General features: G+C 36.8%; 1 protein-coding gene across 1 annotated transcript in view; it reads left to right on the forward strand.

The window, feature by feature from the left end:
• The first annotated feature begins 3,302 nt into the window (after positions 1 to 3,302).
• LOC116854101 overlaps positions 3,303 to 18,404 on the forward strand; it is a 59,047-nt gene continuing 43,945 nt past the window's right edge. The window contains exons 1-6 of the mRNA XM_032835688.1: positions 3,303 to 4,766; positions 6,795 to 6,943; positions 8,285 to 8,574; positions 8,648 to 8,716; positions 9,805 to 9,902; positions 17,283 to 17,498. Of these exons, the coding sequence (XP_032691579.1) occupies positions 4,333 to 4,766; positions 6,795 to 6,943; positions 8,285 to 8,574; positions 8,648 to 8,716; positions 9,805 to 9,902; positions 17,283 to 17,498 (1,256 nt within the window). The 5' untranslated portion in view covers positions 3,303 to 4,332. The remainder of the gene's footprint in view (positions 4,767 to 6,794; positions 6,944 to 8,284; positions 8,575 to 8,647; positions 8,717 to 9,804; positions 9,903 to 17,282; positions 17,499 to 18,404) is intronic.

Genomic DNA, 18,404 nt, shown 5'->3' on the forward strand with positions numbered 1-18,404 from the left:
CTCTCTCTCTCTCTCTCTCTCTCTCTCTCTCTCTCTCTCTCTCTCTCTCTCTCTCTCTCTCTGCCCCAAACTCCTGTTGAAAGAAAGTTAACTCTGAATTATCTCGGGAATCCACCGAAAGATTTCTCAAGAAGCCTGGAACATTCTATACATACCTTTTCGTATCTTTCCGTATTATTCTTACAAAGCTTAGCCTACCTAAGCTCAACCTAAAGAAAACTTTATCCATACGCTAAAAGAAAGTATCTTGAGATTCGCAGAGAAATAATTTGCATAAAATTCCAAAATTTTTCCTATTTTCATGTCGTATTGCTACATTAACATTTCGTTAAATTACGGGATTCTGAATCACGATGTGTGCGACACGGGAGTAATAATTGAGCATGTTGATTACTAATCATCAGGCATACGATCATCACGATAGCACGCACACACTAAACACATTATTGACTTACCTTTCAGCGAAATCTCGTACTTACGATAACCTTGTTGGTGGCTTAAACTTCCGATACGAAATATTCATGATTGAAAAATACGTTTCCGAATACGACCGATATATTCTTTAACAGTTTAAAAATAATCACAAAACTTTCTAGCTATTACAGCTAATAATAACAGTTCGGCCAGAATTCTTTTTATCAAACAAATATATATAGTTATAGTATTTATTAAAAGATTATAGGATCATTGTAGGAGTAATATTTAGATTGGAGAATTATAAAAAAGTTGTAAATTAATAGAAGTATGAACTTTTTGTATGTATTTTATAACAATATATTTTAGTACAAAAAATTAGATTTTATGGCATTTTATAATGGAATATTAACATCACTGTGTCTATTTCAATTTTGTTCTGTAAAAGAATTATGTTTTAACGGTAACCATTCTAGCCTCAACAAGAATGATCTGAATTAGTACTATTATATATTATTTATATACTATTTATATACTATTATATATATATATTTTTTTTTATTTATTAGGGTCATCTGTCCATAGCAGATTTTGAAAAATTCAATATTTTGCAAAATGGGAGTTATAGAAAATCAAATTCAATTTTTCCACTAAAAACTCGAGCTTGTAAAATAAATAAATAAATAATGGTTTTGAAATTTGCGGTAAGCCTCTGTGAACTGATAACTATAATCCTAATGAATAAAATAAATATATTAATACTGATTTTAGATCATTCCTGTTGAAGCCAGAATGGTTATTGTTGAAACATGATACCTTTGCAGAACAGAATTAAAATAGACAGTGATGTTAATATCCACTATGAAATCTAATTTCTTGTATATTAAAATATTGTTAATAGACATGCGTAACCAAAAATTCATACTACCGATATAACTCATGATAACGATTAACTTGATTATTATTTTTATTTCTGCAAACAACGTAATTTCAGAATTTCCAGTGTATATGTGAAAGTTTACATATTTTTGCGATAATATAATATTTCAATGACGACGAGTGTATATTTTTTCCTATCCTGCATATTTGCTGTTTAAGTATGTAGAATAGGGCATGGATCGTTATCGCGCGAGCGACTGAAAAATGAGGTCGTTTAAAATTTACATATAGATTTATCCACCAGTATCTTTGATATATCGTAATGTAGGATTTTATTACTTTGAAGACCTACTTTGCTAATCATTAGTAAGAAAGATAGTGTCACATCTTCTTCTCGTAAAGGTAAAAAAATCAATGCATAGTTTTATGTATATTTGCCTTCTGCTTTTTATATTTCGTCTTTCTTTATTGCCTCAGATTTGTACGTTTCTCTGCGATTATGCATTTTGTATAAAATATTGCTAAACTACGGGATGTCAATATTAAATAAATGGAAACAAAACGTTTTTACTTCGGAAAAAAATCAATTTTATATTAGGTGGAGAACCTGTAGCGAAAAAACTTTTTAACGAGTATTGAACAACTCTCTAGAGTGTTTTATACAAGTAAAGTATTTTCATTAGTTCTCAGAAACTAATGACCCACGCTACGCCCACTGTTTATCTATGCCATATATCACAGGTGGAGAAGTTAAGTGACATTCTGTTTGTTCGATGTCACGATGTCCTTTTGAGGGGCCCGTCCCGCGTTCCACACACCTCGATATTAAGTTACAATGTAATGTGCATAGCTTTTACATACAGAAACTCTCCTTATGAAATTGCCATTTATTAATCCCCTAAATTTTGTTTTTTTTAGTACTAGTATTATTAATATTCTAAACTACTTTTTTCGCGTACAAAGACACATTCACGTCGATACAGAATACCATTATATGATAGAAGTAATAAAAATTAAAGAAAAATGTCTACTGTCCTTTTAAAACCTAAAGCTAACTTTGAATGAAATATTTTTAATAGGATATTCAAAATATCTCTCAGATATCCAAAAATTCTTGCTGAAAGAATATTCCTCTTTTAAACAAATTTACTAGAAAATCTGTCAGACATTATTTTAACTTTTTTTTTTGAGTCAAGATGAATGTTTATTTGAAGCAGAACATATCTCTCACTAAAATAAATTTCTATTAAGAACAAGACTTGTGTACCATAAATAAAAAACAAAATTTCTCTAACTCTAAGAATATTGTACTTACAATATAAGATTTCGCTAAAAATAAGATAATATTTTTAAATGATTATTATCCTCTCATAAATTTAAATTTAAATTTTGTACCGAGGTTTGTGGTGGCTTTTATTGACTTACTCTGTATCATGTAATTTTTTTAATTCTACATTTTTTTAGGAGAGAATTAATGGTGTATGATGATGGTTTACTCGTGACTCGACGTATTGTTATTACATTGTCGCTATTCGCGTATCCCCGTACCCCTCAACAATGTGTATAAACTGATGTAATCTTCTTTTCCTCCTTTTTTATCATTATCCTATGCGGATCGTTAATCTCAAAGCAGTTAGCATCTAATTGTGCCGCCAAGACCGGGAGAACGTGTCGACACTTGACACTCGCACTCGTCAATTCTACGCGATTGTGTCGATTAGTTTTTCATTGTGTTTTTCCCGCAGATGGACTTTCCCGCCAGTCACGCAGGGAAAGAAGACGTCGTATCACCGCAATGGAAAGCGGTCAACTGCGATGACTGGAACGTTATTTTGCTACGCCGTCAATTTTTGAGTACGGGACGCACCCGGGACGTCCAGCCCGATGTTAATTGCTCTCTTTTTCTAACGCGCCCGTTACGTTAATATTTACACTGCGTCACCGGTGGATTGATATCGGTACGTGACATACCGGAAGTGTCATGCGCCAAACACACACATGTACACACGTACACATTCTTCATTTATCTTACCGACATCGCCGTTAAAGCCGCACTAAGTGGAAGAACTTAGTTTGCGGTCCGACAGTAGGACGGTCGTGTCGACGGTGGACGCGATGCCGCATATAATCGTCAGCACTCACGGTAGTTAGAGTAGTCTCTTCCATGATTCGCAATTATTCGGCGATTTAGACCCTTCGTTTGACGGATCGGACGTCACTTAGGTCGAGTTTCGGTACTGAAGTGCTGTAATTTAGGACGGGCCACTTTTTATCGCGACGTGAGTGTTATCAGCATGAGGATTGTTTCATGTTCGAGTGAAACGTTCGTCTCGTTCGGCTCGTCACTTGTTTTAGTGAAGGAAAGAGAGTAGCGAAAACAATTGATTCTTTTTTCTTTTTTCATAAAGTTTTTTGCGAAGATAGTTTAATTTTGTGGACCGCGCGGATTTCGCTCGCGTTTTGAATTTATATTTACTGTGTAAATATTACGCGCTTCTCAGCACACAAGCATATATATATATATAAAACATCACATATTCAAAATATCTATATTTTACTACGGAGGGAATGAAAGTGGCGTTTTTGTATCTCAATTGATATCTCATTTTTAAATGGAAAAATACGTAAGATATCCTGCCTTATGAATCTTTACATTGTTACAACGTACATACGCTCGTCAGATCTTTACATTGTTTAAAGCGTGTACTCCAGAGTCCTTATGTAGACGTGATTTCTCCAACCCAGTTTCACAGAGCTTCGTGTCTCTCCCAAGCGTACTTCAAGAATCTCATTAAAAGCGAAATAAAGACCTATACTAAAGAAAAGAAAGGATAATATACTAAAGAAGAGGCATTTAAATGAGAATAGCCGACTGATACTGTGTCGTATTCCGCTAGTTTCCTCGAAGCATATTATCGTCGTCAGTTTCGCTATGTGTTCCGTTTCTTCGTTATAAACTTTTTTTTCTTTTACCTGTAGAAAAGCAAACGTTCTCTGTTTTCTATTTATTTCGTATGAACCGTCGGGATCAATGGTACGATGGCGACTTTGAGTGACATACGACCGCTATTGCATATCGCGAGATTTTTCGGATGTGGATTCTACATCGTCAGTGAGGACGATATCAAAACGATAAAATACAGTGTCGTTTATACGACCTTCTTCGTGTTATTATATACGGCTATTTGCGTGATGAATTTTTGCGTACTTGCAAAGGAGGATGTGTTAGGACGGCGGCTGTTGGCGCTTACCATTGCGAGAACGGGCCTCACATACATTAGCGTTTTGACCGACATCGTGTTGACCTTCTGGTACAGCTGGAAAATAAGAGCCGCTCTCACGCAGTTACGCATCTTCGATCGAGCCACAAAGTACAAGGAGCAAGTAAAGTCTTACAAGATCCATTATATCAGCTGGATTTTACCGTTCGTTATTATGGTGTTTTGGTCGATAGCTGGATACTTGACGTTTCTGTGAGTATTGACGCTTTTTAGATGAGCTTTTAGAATGACAGTGAAAAAAGTTGAATAAATCAATTTCTAATGAAATATGAACGACCAAAAAAATTCCGATTCAAATTATCAGATTTCTGTTGAAATTTGCTTGAAATCTTGATAATTTAAACTGAATTCTGATCATTTCAACTGAAATTTCCGAATCTTTTATGTTTCACTAAAAATAGTTCATCTAATTAAACTTCTTATATAGAGATATCATTTGGTTACTATATGTTTACCGTAAAAATATAGTTACTGTAAAAGATAATGATGTTATTTTTCTGCAGACCATAATATTATAGATAGGAATATTCTTTTAATTAAGGCAATTATATATATACTAATTGAACATACATATCATAAGAACTTTAGCTATGAGAACTGTACAGTTGGGCATATAACAACAGCAATTTTTAATGCAATATTTATTTAACTTAAATTCGCACGAATTTGTTTTAACCATAAAGAATGTGGTTGTAGCAATTAAATTCTCTCCGTGGAGGAAATAATAGTTAACGATAAATTGCACGATTTTATGCGATTGTAAAAACACACATTTAAATGTAATCCCCTTTTAACGATTAGTGCGTAATATCTGTCATGCTTAAATAGTTCTTCGGGAATTGCTACTTAAAACAGATTTTCTACCTTTTATTACGTTCTTACTGCTAACGTGACAAAGCATTCTTTCCCATTATTTGCTTCTTTTCTATTATTTCTTACATCTGTATTTACTCTCGAAACTTTCGAGAGAAATGCCTCGAAACTTTGTATACGAGGCCAAGGCTGGAGGGTAATAAATTTTTCTAATATCTTCCTTACATACTACAAAGAAAAAGTTTTCAGTTTAAGTATTGCTCCTGTAATAACGGAGAAATAAACTTAATTGCACACACACATTTAAATTATAAAGATTATTATAAGAAGTATCATGGTTTGTAACTTGTTAAGTATCGCAGCTAATCGGACAGCAGTGGAATTATTAGTTGCTTGACCTCTAACGTAATCTACAAAAAAACTAGTTTATCACGAGTTCATGTACAGTGTGTACAATTGTAAACAGAAAAGTTGCCCGTTCTTTTTGTGTGTTTTGAAACGTCTTGTTCAGTGGGAGAATTCTCCTATTAGAAAAAATTTTTCCATTGGACAGAAGAAGATACGTTCCTAACCTAAAGTTTCTTTCGGTCATTTACGCAAGGGGGAAACATAACACCCCTATCCCGTTTCTCTCACGAATGTCGTGCGGCAGACTAAACAGTCAACACAGCACTTGCTAGCATCACGTGAAGGTGATTTCTCGATGTGTAATATATAACGTTTTGTCTCACTTATTCCTTCTAATATTAAAATTGCTTTGTGAAATATCTTTAAATTAAGGATTATGTTAAAATTTCGATTTATTTTCGTTTTCTACACCCGCAGACCAAATGTTTTAATTCGCAACATAAAAAATTCCACCGATTTCGAAGCGGAATTTTAAATAAAACGCTAAAATTATAAAAACCTCGCGAATATCAATCGCTAAAATTATAAAAACCTCGCGAATATCAATCGCCCGGTTAAAAAGCAACCAATCGTCGCGTGTCAAATCGCTTAATCTAAACGTACAAATTAGACCGACCATCGAAACGACGATTAAATGAGTCGCAGTTCTCTCTCAACTTTTTACTACTCTGTTCGCTGCTCTTAACCGGACTCTGATCGATCAACCGGCGATCCACGAAATATCTCACTTGCTATCAAATTGTGACGTGACAATGAAGGTATTGCCAAGAATACAAGTAAATTAATTGAAGATTGACTACACTCCTAAATCACACGCAAGTCGAGAGGGCTTCTGCACTCGCACACTCAGCGCTAAATGATTCCGGCGTTGCATCTCGTTCGGCACAGAAAATTATCGCCGCGAGAACAGCGAAACTTCTATTTCGATATTTTTTTATTAAGTGGTGTTAGATTGGTAAAGATGACTCCACTGTAATTTAAAAACTTTGTTTATTATAGTTGTGAACCCAAAGACACATTATTCAATGGCGTAACTTATGCCGTTATCAACACAACGCTGTCGATGCAACTATTGAGATTTATTAGCCTGTCATTCCTTTTACGTGAGAGATTTCATCGGCTTTGTGAAATATTGCTGCTGCCCGAAGGTGAGTCAATCGCAAAAAGCGACACGCTTCTTGTGCCTTGCAGCGGAGTTCGTGCGTCAATGGCTGATTTATTAATAATTACTGATTTATTGATAAACATTTTCTTGGATGTCGTTCATCTGCATTCTCGTCATTATTTAAGAAATTACAAAATCTAAAAGATTTACTTAAAATATGAATTTCTTTACATCAATTTTTCGTACCTGTCGTTCGTGAGTAGAATTACTGCTCTGTCAAAAGCAAATCCTTCAATCGCTCTCGCTTCGAGGTTATCTTGTACCTCTCTTTGTGCGAACATTCGCCCGCCTGTTATCACTGACATTTACTCTCAATCCCGCATACACGCGCCCTTTGCCATGCTGCTTGTCCGGTGAAGGCAGGATAGCTGAAAGGATCGTGGCTACTAAATAACTGGCTTTGATCTATCATATTTAGTTGAATAACTAGATTTTTCGGTAAGCCAATTTAGAAGATATATTCCTTGTTAAACAAACGTATTGGATCGTTAGCTCCATTTGTGCTTTTAACACAGACGAGCTTCTAACACGTAATTCAACTGTAACGCGATCACATTATTGTACTGAAAAAAAAATTAAATAAAATGAACTATTTCTCATAGTTACGAAAATTTTATTGCATACATCGCTATTGAATCAATTATCACTATTGAATGCGAATCTAATCCGATTAACGATCCGTTGTAGGAATTTAGACTATAAAATTAAATCAATAGTAAAATATTAACTGAAACATTGTAGAGATTTTTAGGTTTTACACAGGTTTTAGGTTTTATACAAATATAAAATTAAATTTTAAATGAAATTTTAAAAGAATCAATGCATTTTATACACCATGCACTTTTTATTTTCTACTACATTTTCGTTCCGAAAAAAAAGTTACACGATCGCCGCTCTGAAGTTAATAATTCTCATACCCAGTTTTATGAACTACTATCACGCTTTTTTTAGTCTCAAGAAGAGCGATCATTCTCACCAATAATTAAAAGATAACACGGAACAACAAAAAATGATCTTTTTATTTGCCTTAAGACTTGATAAGTCATTTTTTATAAATTTTTGATTGTTGAATACAAATGGATGCAAAATGTCTCTGTAATGTCAAGATTTCGAAAAATCAACTATAAAAGATGCTTAATTTAACCTAACCTTTTATGACAGGTTTTTCAAAATTCTGACGTAATATAGATATTTTGCGTCTAGATTCATGTTTAATAGCTAAAAATCCGTAAGAAATAATTTATTAAATCTTAAAGCAGATTTAGTGTTGGTCAATGTAATCTGAAAATAAATTCTCTTATACGATGCTGCATGTTTAAAGTAGATGGCAAAATTATGGTCGTGGATCGATCGGCCAGGCAGCTGCGCTTGCAGGAGGTATGGTGGCTGCACTCGTGTCTCGTCAACGCCACAGAGCTGATAAATTCAGTGTATGCACTACAGCTTCTGCTATGGATCGCTGGTGGATCCTTTAACACCCTGACGCGTCTCTACACAATGAACGAACACCACGGGTTGTCAACTTTTTTAATTACGAGGGAGATGATGATGGTGTCCGCTTGTGCGACGAATCTTCTGCTCATCACTACTGTCTGTCACTCGATCTCGGCGCAGGTAGTGGTTGATGCATCATCCCGCGGAATTCGTCCCGACCACGTGAATGATCATTCTCATTTTTGTCTCAAAGGCTAATCGCGTTGGAAAGATCACCTTCTCGCCGTCATCAGCTATTGTCGCGAAACGCAGTAGCGCGCAGGTAAAAGCTACATTCCGATATTCACTGTTAATACTGAAAATCTATAGTTCTATATACTATAGAAAATCTATAGTATACATGACGTGCATCTTAGGTTCTCAACAGTAGCAGTAAATATTGGGATCTAACTTAAAGTAGAAAGTAGTTAGCTTCGCATCAGTTTTACGCATTCGTTTTATTTTAATTTCAATATCTCCCTTCTCCTTTCTTTCTCTCACATTCTCTCTTTCTCATTTATTTCAACTTGGCGCCGTTACGTTGATTTAATTAATATTTTAAGTTATCGAAAAATGAAAGATACACACGACGCGAGGTGTGTATCTTTCACAGCGAAGTTTACAGTAGTGTTAAGCTACTAAACGATTAATTACAAAATCTGGAAAACTGTGCGACTAATAATTTATTTATCGATCGATTAAACCACCCTACTTGATTAAATTGAAATTAATAAGTTGAATCAACAACTATCGCTGACGTTCTCGCTGGTGATACTACCGATTCTATTTTTTTTCTTCTTCTTAAATATTTAATCGGTTAAGTGGACAGAGCCGATAGACATAATTAACTGCGGTAACACTGTTGCGCCGCCTTTTGTATGTTGATGCCCCTATCTCGTTATCGCGTAATCAAATGTCACTGCTGTCGAAGGGTTAATTACATCGAGTGTACTTCTTTGCTGTTTCCGTCTCTCCCGACTGTGCGATTCTAATCGGCGAGAAGTGTCACGCGGAAACATACCTACTCGTTTTTGCACTGAGCTACGAAAATATTTATAGACTCCCTCATTTATATCTCATTATGTCTTTGAATAATTATCGAATTAAAAGGATTTAAAATAATACACGAAGAATTGAAGCTATCTTTTTTATGAGTTTATTCTAGCCAGCTGATTCTTTTTTTTACGAAGAATATTTTGATAGACTTGCAGATATCTCCAATCACGCAATGCAAAAAAGGAGAGTCACCGCGACAGTCTTGGTACAAAATTTAAATTTTCGAGAGAATAACAGTGTTAAATGCATTTTTTTTCTTAATACATCTCTTTCTTGTATTAATGAATATATTAAGCGATCTTTAAATAGTTACAGGATTGCAGCGTGGACGCTGCAACGTACTTTCAGCTGTATCAAGTGAATTTTTTTGCTGTTTTCGGGCTTATACGCATCGATCTTCCTTTGCTCCTTTCGGTGAGTCCCAGAAAGAATGGCATGAATCGATCTTCCCGCCAAAATACCGGAGCTTTTTATATGGCGCAGTAAAGATAGGAAATGCTAATGTTACGAAAATGCCAGAGAGTGCCTCGAGAGCAATCTATATTATTTAAATCTTGACAGAAGACACGCGCGTCGCCTTCTCTTTGAAACGAGATCTATTATTCATGCGAACAATCTCCAAAATACCGGAACTTGTTATCAGTACTTAAGTAATTATCTGTGCTTCCGACGTACTTACTTCATAATTATCTTTGTTATCTTATCGTATATTCAAACAACGCTATTATCTTGATTTCATTAATTACGGTATCACGGCAAATTTCCATTCGCGAAATCTTCCTGATGCGCTTCCTGATAATAAGTTCCGGTAGATCGATTTGCGCTGGAAACAGTATCAATAGTGCATAAAATCATCTCAAACATCAATTCGGAGCATAGACTTATGTACATAGACTGAGCGCTTCAGGAATGACTGGGAAAATTATATTGGAAAAAGAATGGTCTATACTACAGACATTTGATCTTTGTTTAGCTTGATTCCTTTCATGTTAAAAAAAAAATACACTATAAAGAAAGACCAATCGGAACAATTAGAATTGAATTGAGCGAACTCGATGTCTGGGTTATACATGGCGAACTAATTGTTTTAATTCTTTCAGCATAATTATGATATTTTTACAATCTCTTGTCTGTGTCAAACGAGTTAAGTGTTCAGTAAAATTGATTATGATGTTTATTTGATTATCTTACAAAATAACCAAATAAGTAATCAAAGTAACCAAATAATCAAATAACATGTAACCAAATAACTAAGTAACTAAATAACCAAATAACAAAGTAACCAAATAAGTTGTTAAATGTAGTAACGAGTAAGAAGTTTAACTCAATTTTTTTATCAAGTTGAGTGAACTACATACAAAGAGAATAATATCTCATTAAATTTTTCCATTAGATGATACATATTATGATAAACTGCTAAATAATATTTGCCCAAAGTTTATTATGTCCAAAACGTTAAAAGAAAATGAAGAATATTGTATTTTTAAAAGTATAAATCTGCATGTCGGAGACGCGTTAGTTTTTGTAACTTTATTTCTTTGCGCTTTTTTCTTCGCAGATAGCTTCTGGCATCACTACATACTTAGTGATTCTTCACACCGCCAACAGCTAACATAATTTCCGTGAATGACGCACCGCTGCGCCTCAGCGACCGATCGTTCGTTTGATCGATCGATTCGCTAATTCCGTCCCTATCTTTCCTTGCGGCTTTGTGAATCAACACGCGTCGGATGGGGAAAAAGGTATCCATCGCGTCGATCGCGCAGAAGGTAAAGAGCTACATATGTGTGGAGGTTACGCTTTCGTCTCGTTCCGATTAATCTTTGACATCAAACGCTGCAGATACGCCGGAAGGAACGAGCGTCTGCCTGTAACAAAATACGCATGAAATTCGGCCTTTCACGAGGACATACTGTACAGGAACACGAGCCTCGAGCACATCATAGTGACTCTCGATCGGGAACGAACGAGAGTGGATGCTGAGTAAAAAAGAAAGAGGAAAACGTTAACGTTGTTGCTCCTTTGAGGGTCATAGTTAGTGATTTGCTTCGAATAATGGCGATAATCGCGCAAGATCCTATCACGTTCCTAGCAAAATCCTGAACCCCTCTTCCTTGGTCGCCGAGCTCAGCGTACTTAAGTTTGCAAAGTGGATAATTGTGAGACACGAGGAGAATATATCTCCCTGTGCTGCGAAAATTCTTGGAAACACGAAGCTCCCCTAAAACTGGAACGACAATGTGAGAACGTACTCGGCGGGAGATAAGGTGGAATATTTGCATATATTCTTTGCTCTTCGCGAACACACGATGAAAGGCGTAGATGTCGTTAGGAGTAGGAGGATTGGAAGAGACATTCGATTTATTTGAGTCAAGGAAGGAAGAAAGGAAGGATTCGCACCCTCGGCGATCAATCTCACTGACAGCCGGAGTAATACCGGCGCACGTTGAATGGGGAAGTCCGGGTGGAAAGTTTCGACCGTCATCTCCGATTACAGTCATGTCCGACGCGGATACACTACACGCTCGGCGGCGCGTTCAAATATTCAATTCGCCAAATTCCATTTCGACAAATTCCGCGGTGTGTCATTCGTGTGATACTTCTATGAAGCAGGATTATAAATTTCAATATCGTAGAACCGAGGCGCCGTTGGCGAAATATACATCAGCGAGGTTAGTCCTGAAACGTGAGTAAATAGACTGAAAACGGAAGATCTAAGTGGCTCACATTCCAAATTAACGTTTAATAATCCCGAATTCTTTGCTTTTCGCTAATGCGCGGATGCCTAATTAGAAAACAAACGGATCGGTCGGATATTAGTTCTGCAGAACACCACGCTTCTTTCGGTAACAGGTAACAATATTTGGCTGCAGCCTACAATATATTCCACCCTTTCATATCCTCTGACGCGCAGACCTATTCGGAAGCCCCGCTGAGCCTGTAATTTTCCTACTGTTAGTTCTCTGTTGAAAATTTTTCGCCATCGAATTGTGTATTGTATTACTTTTGTGAAAATACTGCCTCTCTCTGTCTCTTTTTTTCTTTCAAATTTATTTTAACTTCATAAACTGCGTGCAAACCGACCATTAAGTTTTTTCACGCGGTCACTGAATATTATATGTACTTGTATTTCGCGCAAAATTTGTAATTGAGAAAGTCCTGGACAAAACTCTTAATCGGTGATATTAATTGGATAGAGAAAACAGTTTATCGAGGCTGTGAATTCCATTTTGACTAAAATTTTTCACTAAAAATATTGTGGTATATAAAACTAGATAGTATATTTGAAATAGACCACAAATAGAATAGATTGATACACAGCGTAGAGAATGAGGAATGCTACAGAAAGCTATTTTAATGCTGCTGAAGAACTTCTGAGAACTCAAGAAGAACTACTACTGTTTCGCGCTTCGCTTGCGTCTTATATTCTATTTAGGGGGTAGCGTCCCTATTGGCCGAATTTTCTTAGGCGTCAGAAGTTGGCTAATTGCGTTTCATCTTTGTGTCTATCAGTTCGATCTCTTGTTCACGAGCTCGTCTCAATCAATTTCCTGGAATTTAACACGCTCTGCAAATCTAAACACGCTCGACGAACACGCTCGCACACTCTACAACTTTGTACATTTTCGGATACCACATATATATATATATATATATATATATATATATATATATATATATATATATATATATAATCTTATTATCCTCTGAATTCTACAGGACTTTACTCTTATATATACTCTTATATTCTCTCAAGAGAGGATTCTTCTAGGACCAAAAGAAAATATTTTCAGCACAATATTTTTAAGGGGCTGTATTGCCCATATCTAAAAAATAATAAACAAATTTTGTAAAAATAGATATTAATTTATATTCCACCTAAAAAAGTAATCATAAGCAACTTGAAATAGGTTTAGAATCTGGATCAAAAGTTATTCGACTTTGAAATCCAGTAAATATAACGTCAAATGATGTTTTAATGACGTTTTAATGTGACGTTTGGCCACATGTTAAATCTTGAATTCTACAACGCAGTAGAAGCTAAGTTAGTAAAATAAATTTAATTCTAATGACACAATTTACTCTTACTTTGTCTCTGATGATATCCTTTCTTTAGCATCAAAATTGTACTATAAGCTTCAAAATGATTGAGTGGAATAGTGAGGTTGAAAATAGGAAAAAAATGTCGGGTAGGTTAAATAGAATTAAAAGAACTTGATCGGTGTGTATGTGTAAGTTCCAAAGTATCAAAATAGGCATTGTACGGAATAGTAAGGCTGAAAGTAGAATCACAATTTTAATTCAAGCTCTAACGTCAATAATACGTCATTAATATGTTATTTGACATCATTCTGCTACCTAAAAGTATTTTAAAACGTGTTGTTGTAAAAATATATGTTTTGTTATCTCCAGTAAAAGAAAAAATGATTAAAAACTAATGACAAAAATCTAAATTTTTGTATACATATACTTTAAATAATCAAAATAATCAAAATAATCAAAATACAAAGTTAAAAGTGTTGCAAACATCTTGATATTCATCTTGATTCGTAACGAATTCGCTCGTAATTACTTGACAACTGGATACATTGAATTCAATTAAATTTTCTGTCATTTTGATATTTGATTATGAAACCGCTGATGCTAGGTTTCGGAAGCGTTTGCAGTGCGGCGACGATAGCCGTTTCGGCGTCGTTCGCTGAAACCTGACGCGCGATTTCCCATTTGGTGCGCGGTGGTGCGCGACGGTGTGCGGAGGTACCCGAACTAGGGGATGCAGGACGCAAGCGCGCGCTGCGATCCGTCAACGTGTGTGCGAGAGGGGTTCACGTTGCCTTTAAGACCGGCGGCGGGAGCTGCGATTCTTCTCATCAGTTCGCCGTAGACCCGCATCCGCAACTTTTCGGCCGCAAGCGATCCGCGCGCGCGCCTCTTCCTCTCGGTCTGCCGCGGGTAAATCGCATCCGATCGCTCCTCGAGTATGCACACCGCGAACCGATCAATGAAAAAGTTACGAACATGTGAGCAGTGAAGGTTCATGGGTGATTGTGAAAATCGACGCCGATGCGATACCGTGATGCCGTAACGGGTATTCTCTACGTTACGCTGGGGGATGCGACTCGACGGACTGTGATTGGCAGCTGCTATGGCGAAAATTTATTTCGTTCGATTGCACCAGTGATTCGATTGTTTTTGTGTCGTCGGCGACGCAAGGATTCGAAAGCGGAGTAATATCAGTGAGTTCGGACTTTGATCACCGCGGACATGCGGAATTTGATTTTTCCTTGTTGTATTTTGCTTTGCATTGTATTTCGTTTCCCGAACGGTGGAAACGCGACAACTGTCGTGCGCGTTGTAGCATCGAAAGATCTCGCCGAGATCAAAACGATTTCAATCAGCGAGTTTGCATTAATTAGCGCAGTGTGCAGTATTTATTAGCTGATTATCACGGCAGTGTGAACAGTTTCGACGGCGTATCATCGATAATAATCGACAAGGCTTCCAGTCCCTGTGCGAAAATATTAATCTGGATTTATCGCGGCCATTATTATTTTTTATTTCGCAAACCCGGATTACATTGAGATAAAGAAACGAGGTTTACGGTGATGTAACTTATCACATTGTACCGACTTTCAATATCTCTAAAAATATCGCATAGTGTCGAAGAGAGACAGGGAGAAAAGGAGCGAGTGTGTTATATATAAAACATGTAATAAAACACGAATATTCCGCATTGATATTCTATCGGATGCATTCTTTTGATAAGATATCTCCATTTATTTTACTTTATTTACTTTACTCAGTAATTATTCACATTGTTATTTCAAACAGTCCGTAGTGTGTGTTTTGAAATGAGAAAATCTTTTCATAGGGAATCAGTAAAAATAAAGTATATAACTGATGATTAATATTCATTTGCACATGTGCAAATATCGATGATATATTTTCAATGAAATTTTTCTCAATAATCTTTCTCTAACTTCTAATCAAATCCTTGTCAAATTACTAATGTATAATTAATTTCTATGTTTCTAAATTGTTTTAATGCTACAAGGTCTGTTATGTCATCAAAAGACCGAACAAAGACTGAACTAAATGCGCGCACGATAGGCAGCTTTAAAGCTAGCGCGTGAGCGATAAATAAACGTCGATCTTCGACGAGTACACCTTCTGTCTCGTGCATTAATCCGCGATTAAGTCAAGGAAAATGGGCGATCCTAAAAGGGTGGTTCCCCGCCTCTTTCAAGCGCACTGACTTGCGCAATGATTTGGAAATGACAGCACGATCATTGATGCTTGAAATATTGTTACTGCTAGCCGAAAAAAATTCATGTCCGTTTGATATTTGTAACGTGCTCGGGTATCTCTTTATAATCTTATTAACGTCTTTCAGATGGCTGATGGCTTTCAACTGATAGTGACGTTGACGCGTGAGGTATGCGTGTCACGCGTTTACAAGTCATACAGCCATATACGGCGGAGTGATTTAATCTCGATCGTATTCATGCTATCCTATTATATCGACAACGCTCAGCTCATAATAGCGTCGCCGGAATCAATTGCACGATGCGTGATCACTACGAGATCTATTTCGAAAGAATCCATTTGAAGATTTATCTCGAGACTTGAGAGACGTCGGTCGCGCCGTCTTGACGCGCCATCGCTTTTAATAGGAGAGAGTGATAAAAAAAATCAGATTCGCCGGGAATTCGATTTCGATTGCACATAAGGTTCATCTCATTCTGTTTCCCGTCGTTATTTCCGTCTTCCCTACTTCCTTACTTCTCGTTTCACTTCGCACAGATATATGCGTGTAACTGAAATCGCGATATGTGTGTGTGTGTGTGTGTGTGTGTGTACATACGCGCCCGCATAGTTCACATCCGACATATTCCGCGCGAGACCGACCTTTCCTGTAACGCTGCTAGCCATTTGTGCGTTATGGTATCAGTGCAGCTTAATTGGACCCTTAATTGGACACGAAAACATCTCTTTATCTCGTCGAGGACTAACAGGAGAAAGACGAGACATGTTTATTATCCACTAATTATAACTCGCGGCTAACCGCGAGATCCAAGCGATAGCTTTGTAATCTCATCCGTACTTGCGCGCACCTTCGTACACGATTGCCCGGCTTTCGTCTAACGAAGCAGTATCGACATAACAAAAAGCAAACAACGACTTAATGATCTAACGTGGAAGAATTCACGAGACTGATGCAATATATACGAGTTCGTATTTTCGCACTTCTACATGAACTTCACTTCCGACGACGGTCGGTTAATTCAATAGCGAGACACACTTTCCCTCTCTCTCTCCCCTGTTTCTTGATATGGCATAAAAAATTGAACACGTGAAACTTATTCCTGCTTCAAGCACTGATAAAAGTCGCTCGAGTGCACACCGACGCGTTTTTCCACACAATTGAGTTACATCAAATAAGAAGAGCCGGAGTAACTGAGTAACGGAAGTTTCATGCATGACTTCTTCCGTTACTTTTTCTCCAACTTCTTCTGGAACGCTGCTCATATAGTCGGCCGCACCAGTGCTACTTCGGTTGAGTTTTCGTTGTTGATTTAAAACGTGGTCCCAAAACGGAATACATTTTGTATGCTCCACGGAAGTTCCTTCCGCTTACGTAGCTGAGCGGTGAAATACGCAAACCGAGGTTGGCGAATCTCTTTCTTGATCTGGACAGATCGTTCAGAGACAGTGGATTCCACGACAATGAGGATGAATGCAATCGGTACCTCGCCGACAACCGCGTCGACGATGATCGCGACCTCGCCGAAAATCGAGTTCACCTATGACAACGGATCATTCTCGTCCATTTCCTACAACGAGAGCATGGAGATGGATCTCAGCGAGATTTTGTGGAACTTCTACGACAAGTTCAACGGGGACACTAACTATCTGCTGATCATCCTCTACGTGCCGGTGATAGCGATCGCAGTGACGGCCAACATACTTGTGATTGCAGTGGTCTTCAAGTACCATTACATGAGAAGGTATGTGTATTATAAGAGATCAGTCGTACTAGAATTGATTTGAGCGAATTCAGTCTTAGAGTTGCGTATGGCGAAGTAACTATCTTCATTTCCACATTCTTGTAATCTCTCGTTTGTGTAAAGCAAGCTCAAAATTGAACTCAACGAAACGATCATAAAACTCAATTTGGCTTTCGGGTTCCGGGAACGAAGGGATTCCGAAGGTTGATTCCGGGAATCAACGAAGAACGCGGCACCAACCCCAAATCAACCATTTCTCCACACTTCAAATATCAGATCATGAAACCTATCTTATACATTATTGATTGCACTTAACGTTTAATTTACTTAATCAGAGATAGAATTACTCGTATTATGCAATTAGACCAAAATTTTAGCGATTGAAAGAACATTTATATTGTATATATAACATACATAAACGAACATGCGGCTCTCGTAGGTTATAATTGAAATTTATTATAATGCTAATATTGGGATTCCTATATTTAGATATTCGCGTTGCGAATGAAATCTATATTAATACAACATTTGCCTTTTTGCACTTAGCACGTTCATTATTACGGTTTGAAGAACTTTTCTCACAACCACCTCATATTTTTTTTCTTTTTACGTAATTGTGTAAAACAAACTTAATTTGATAATGTGGACATAGAAACAAAAACTTTTATTGTCACACGTATATGACGATGGTCTCTCGTGAGAGATCGTCACATATATATGACGTTAATAGCGAACGTGTTAGCAGTAACTCCAAAATCAGTCGATATATATCCTCAGTTGCAAAACGGTTTGCAACACCTTTTATAGGAAGTTGCAGCGCTTCAGGTCATACTGTCATGTGTATACTGATTTACATACGTAACCGGTTATGACAGGAGACAAAATGACAGTACAGAGTGTGACAAT

This window comes from Odontomachus brunneus, unplaced genomic scaffold (assembly GCF_010583005.1).
Source record: "Odontomachus brunneus isolate Ranch 3 - 2012 unplaced genomic scaffold, Obru_v1 Obru_scaffold_008, whole genome shotgun sequence".
Lineage (NCBI taxonomy): Eukaryota > Metazoa > Arthropoda > Insecta > Hymenoptera > Formicidae > Odontomachus > Odontomachus brunneus.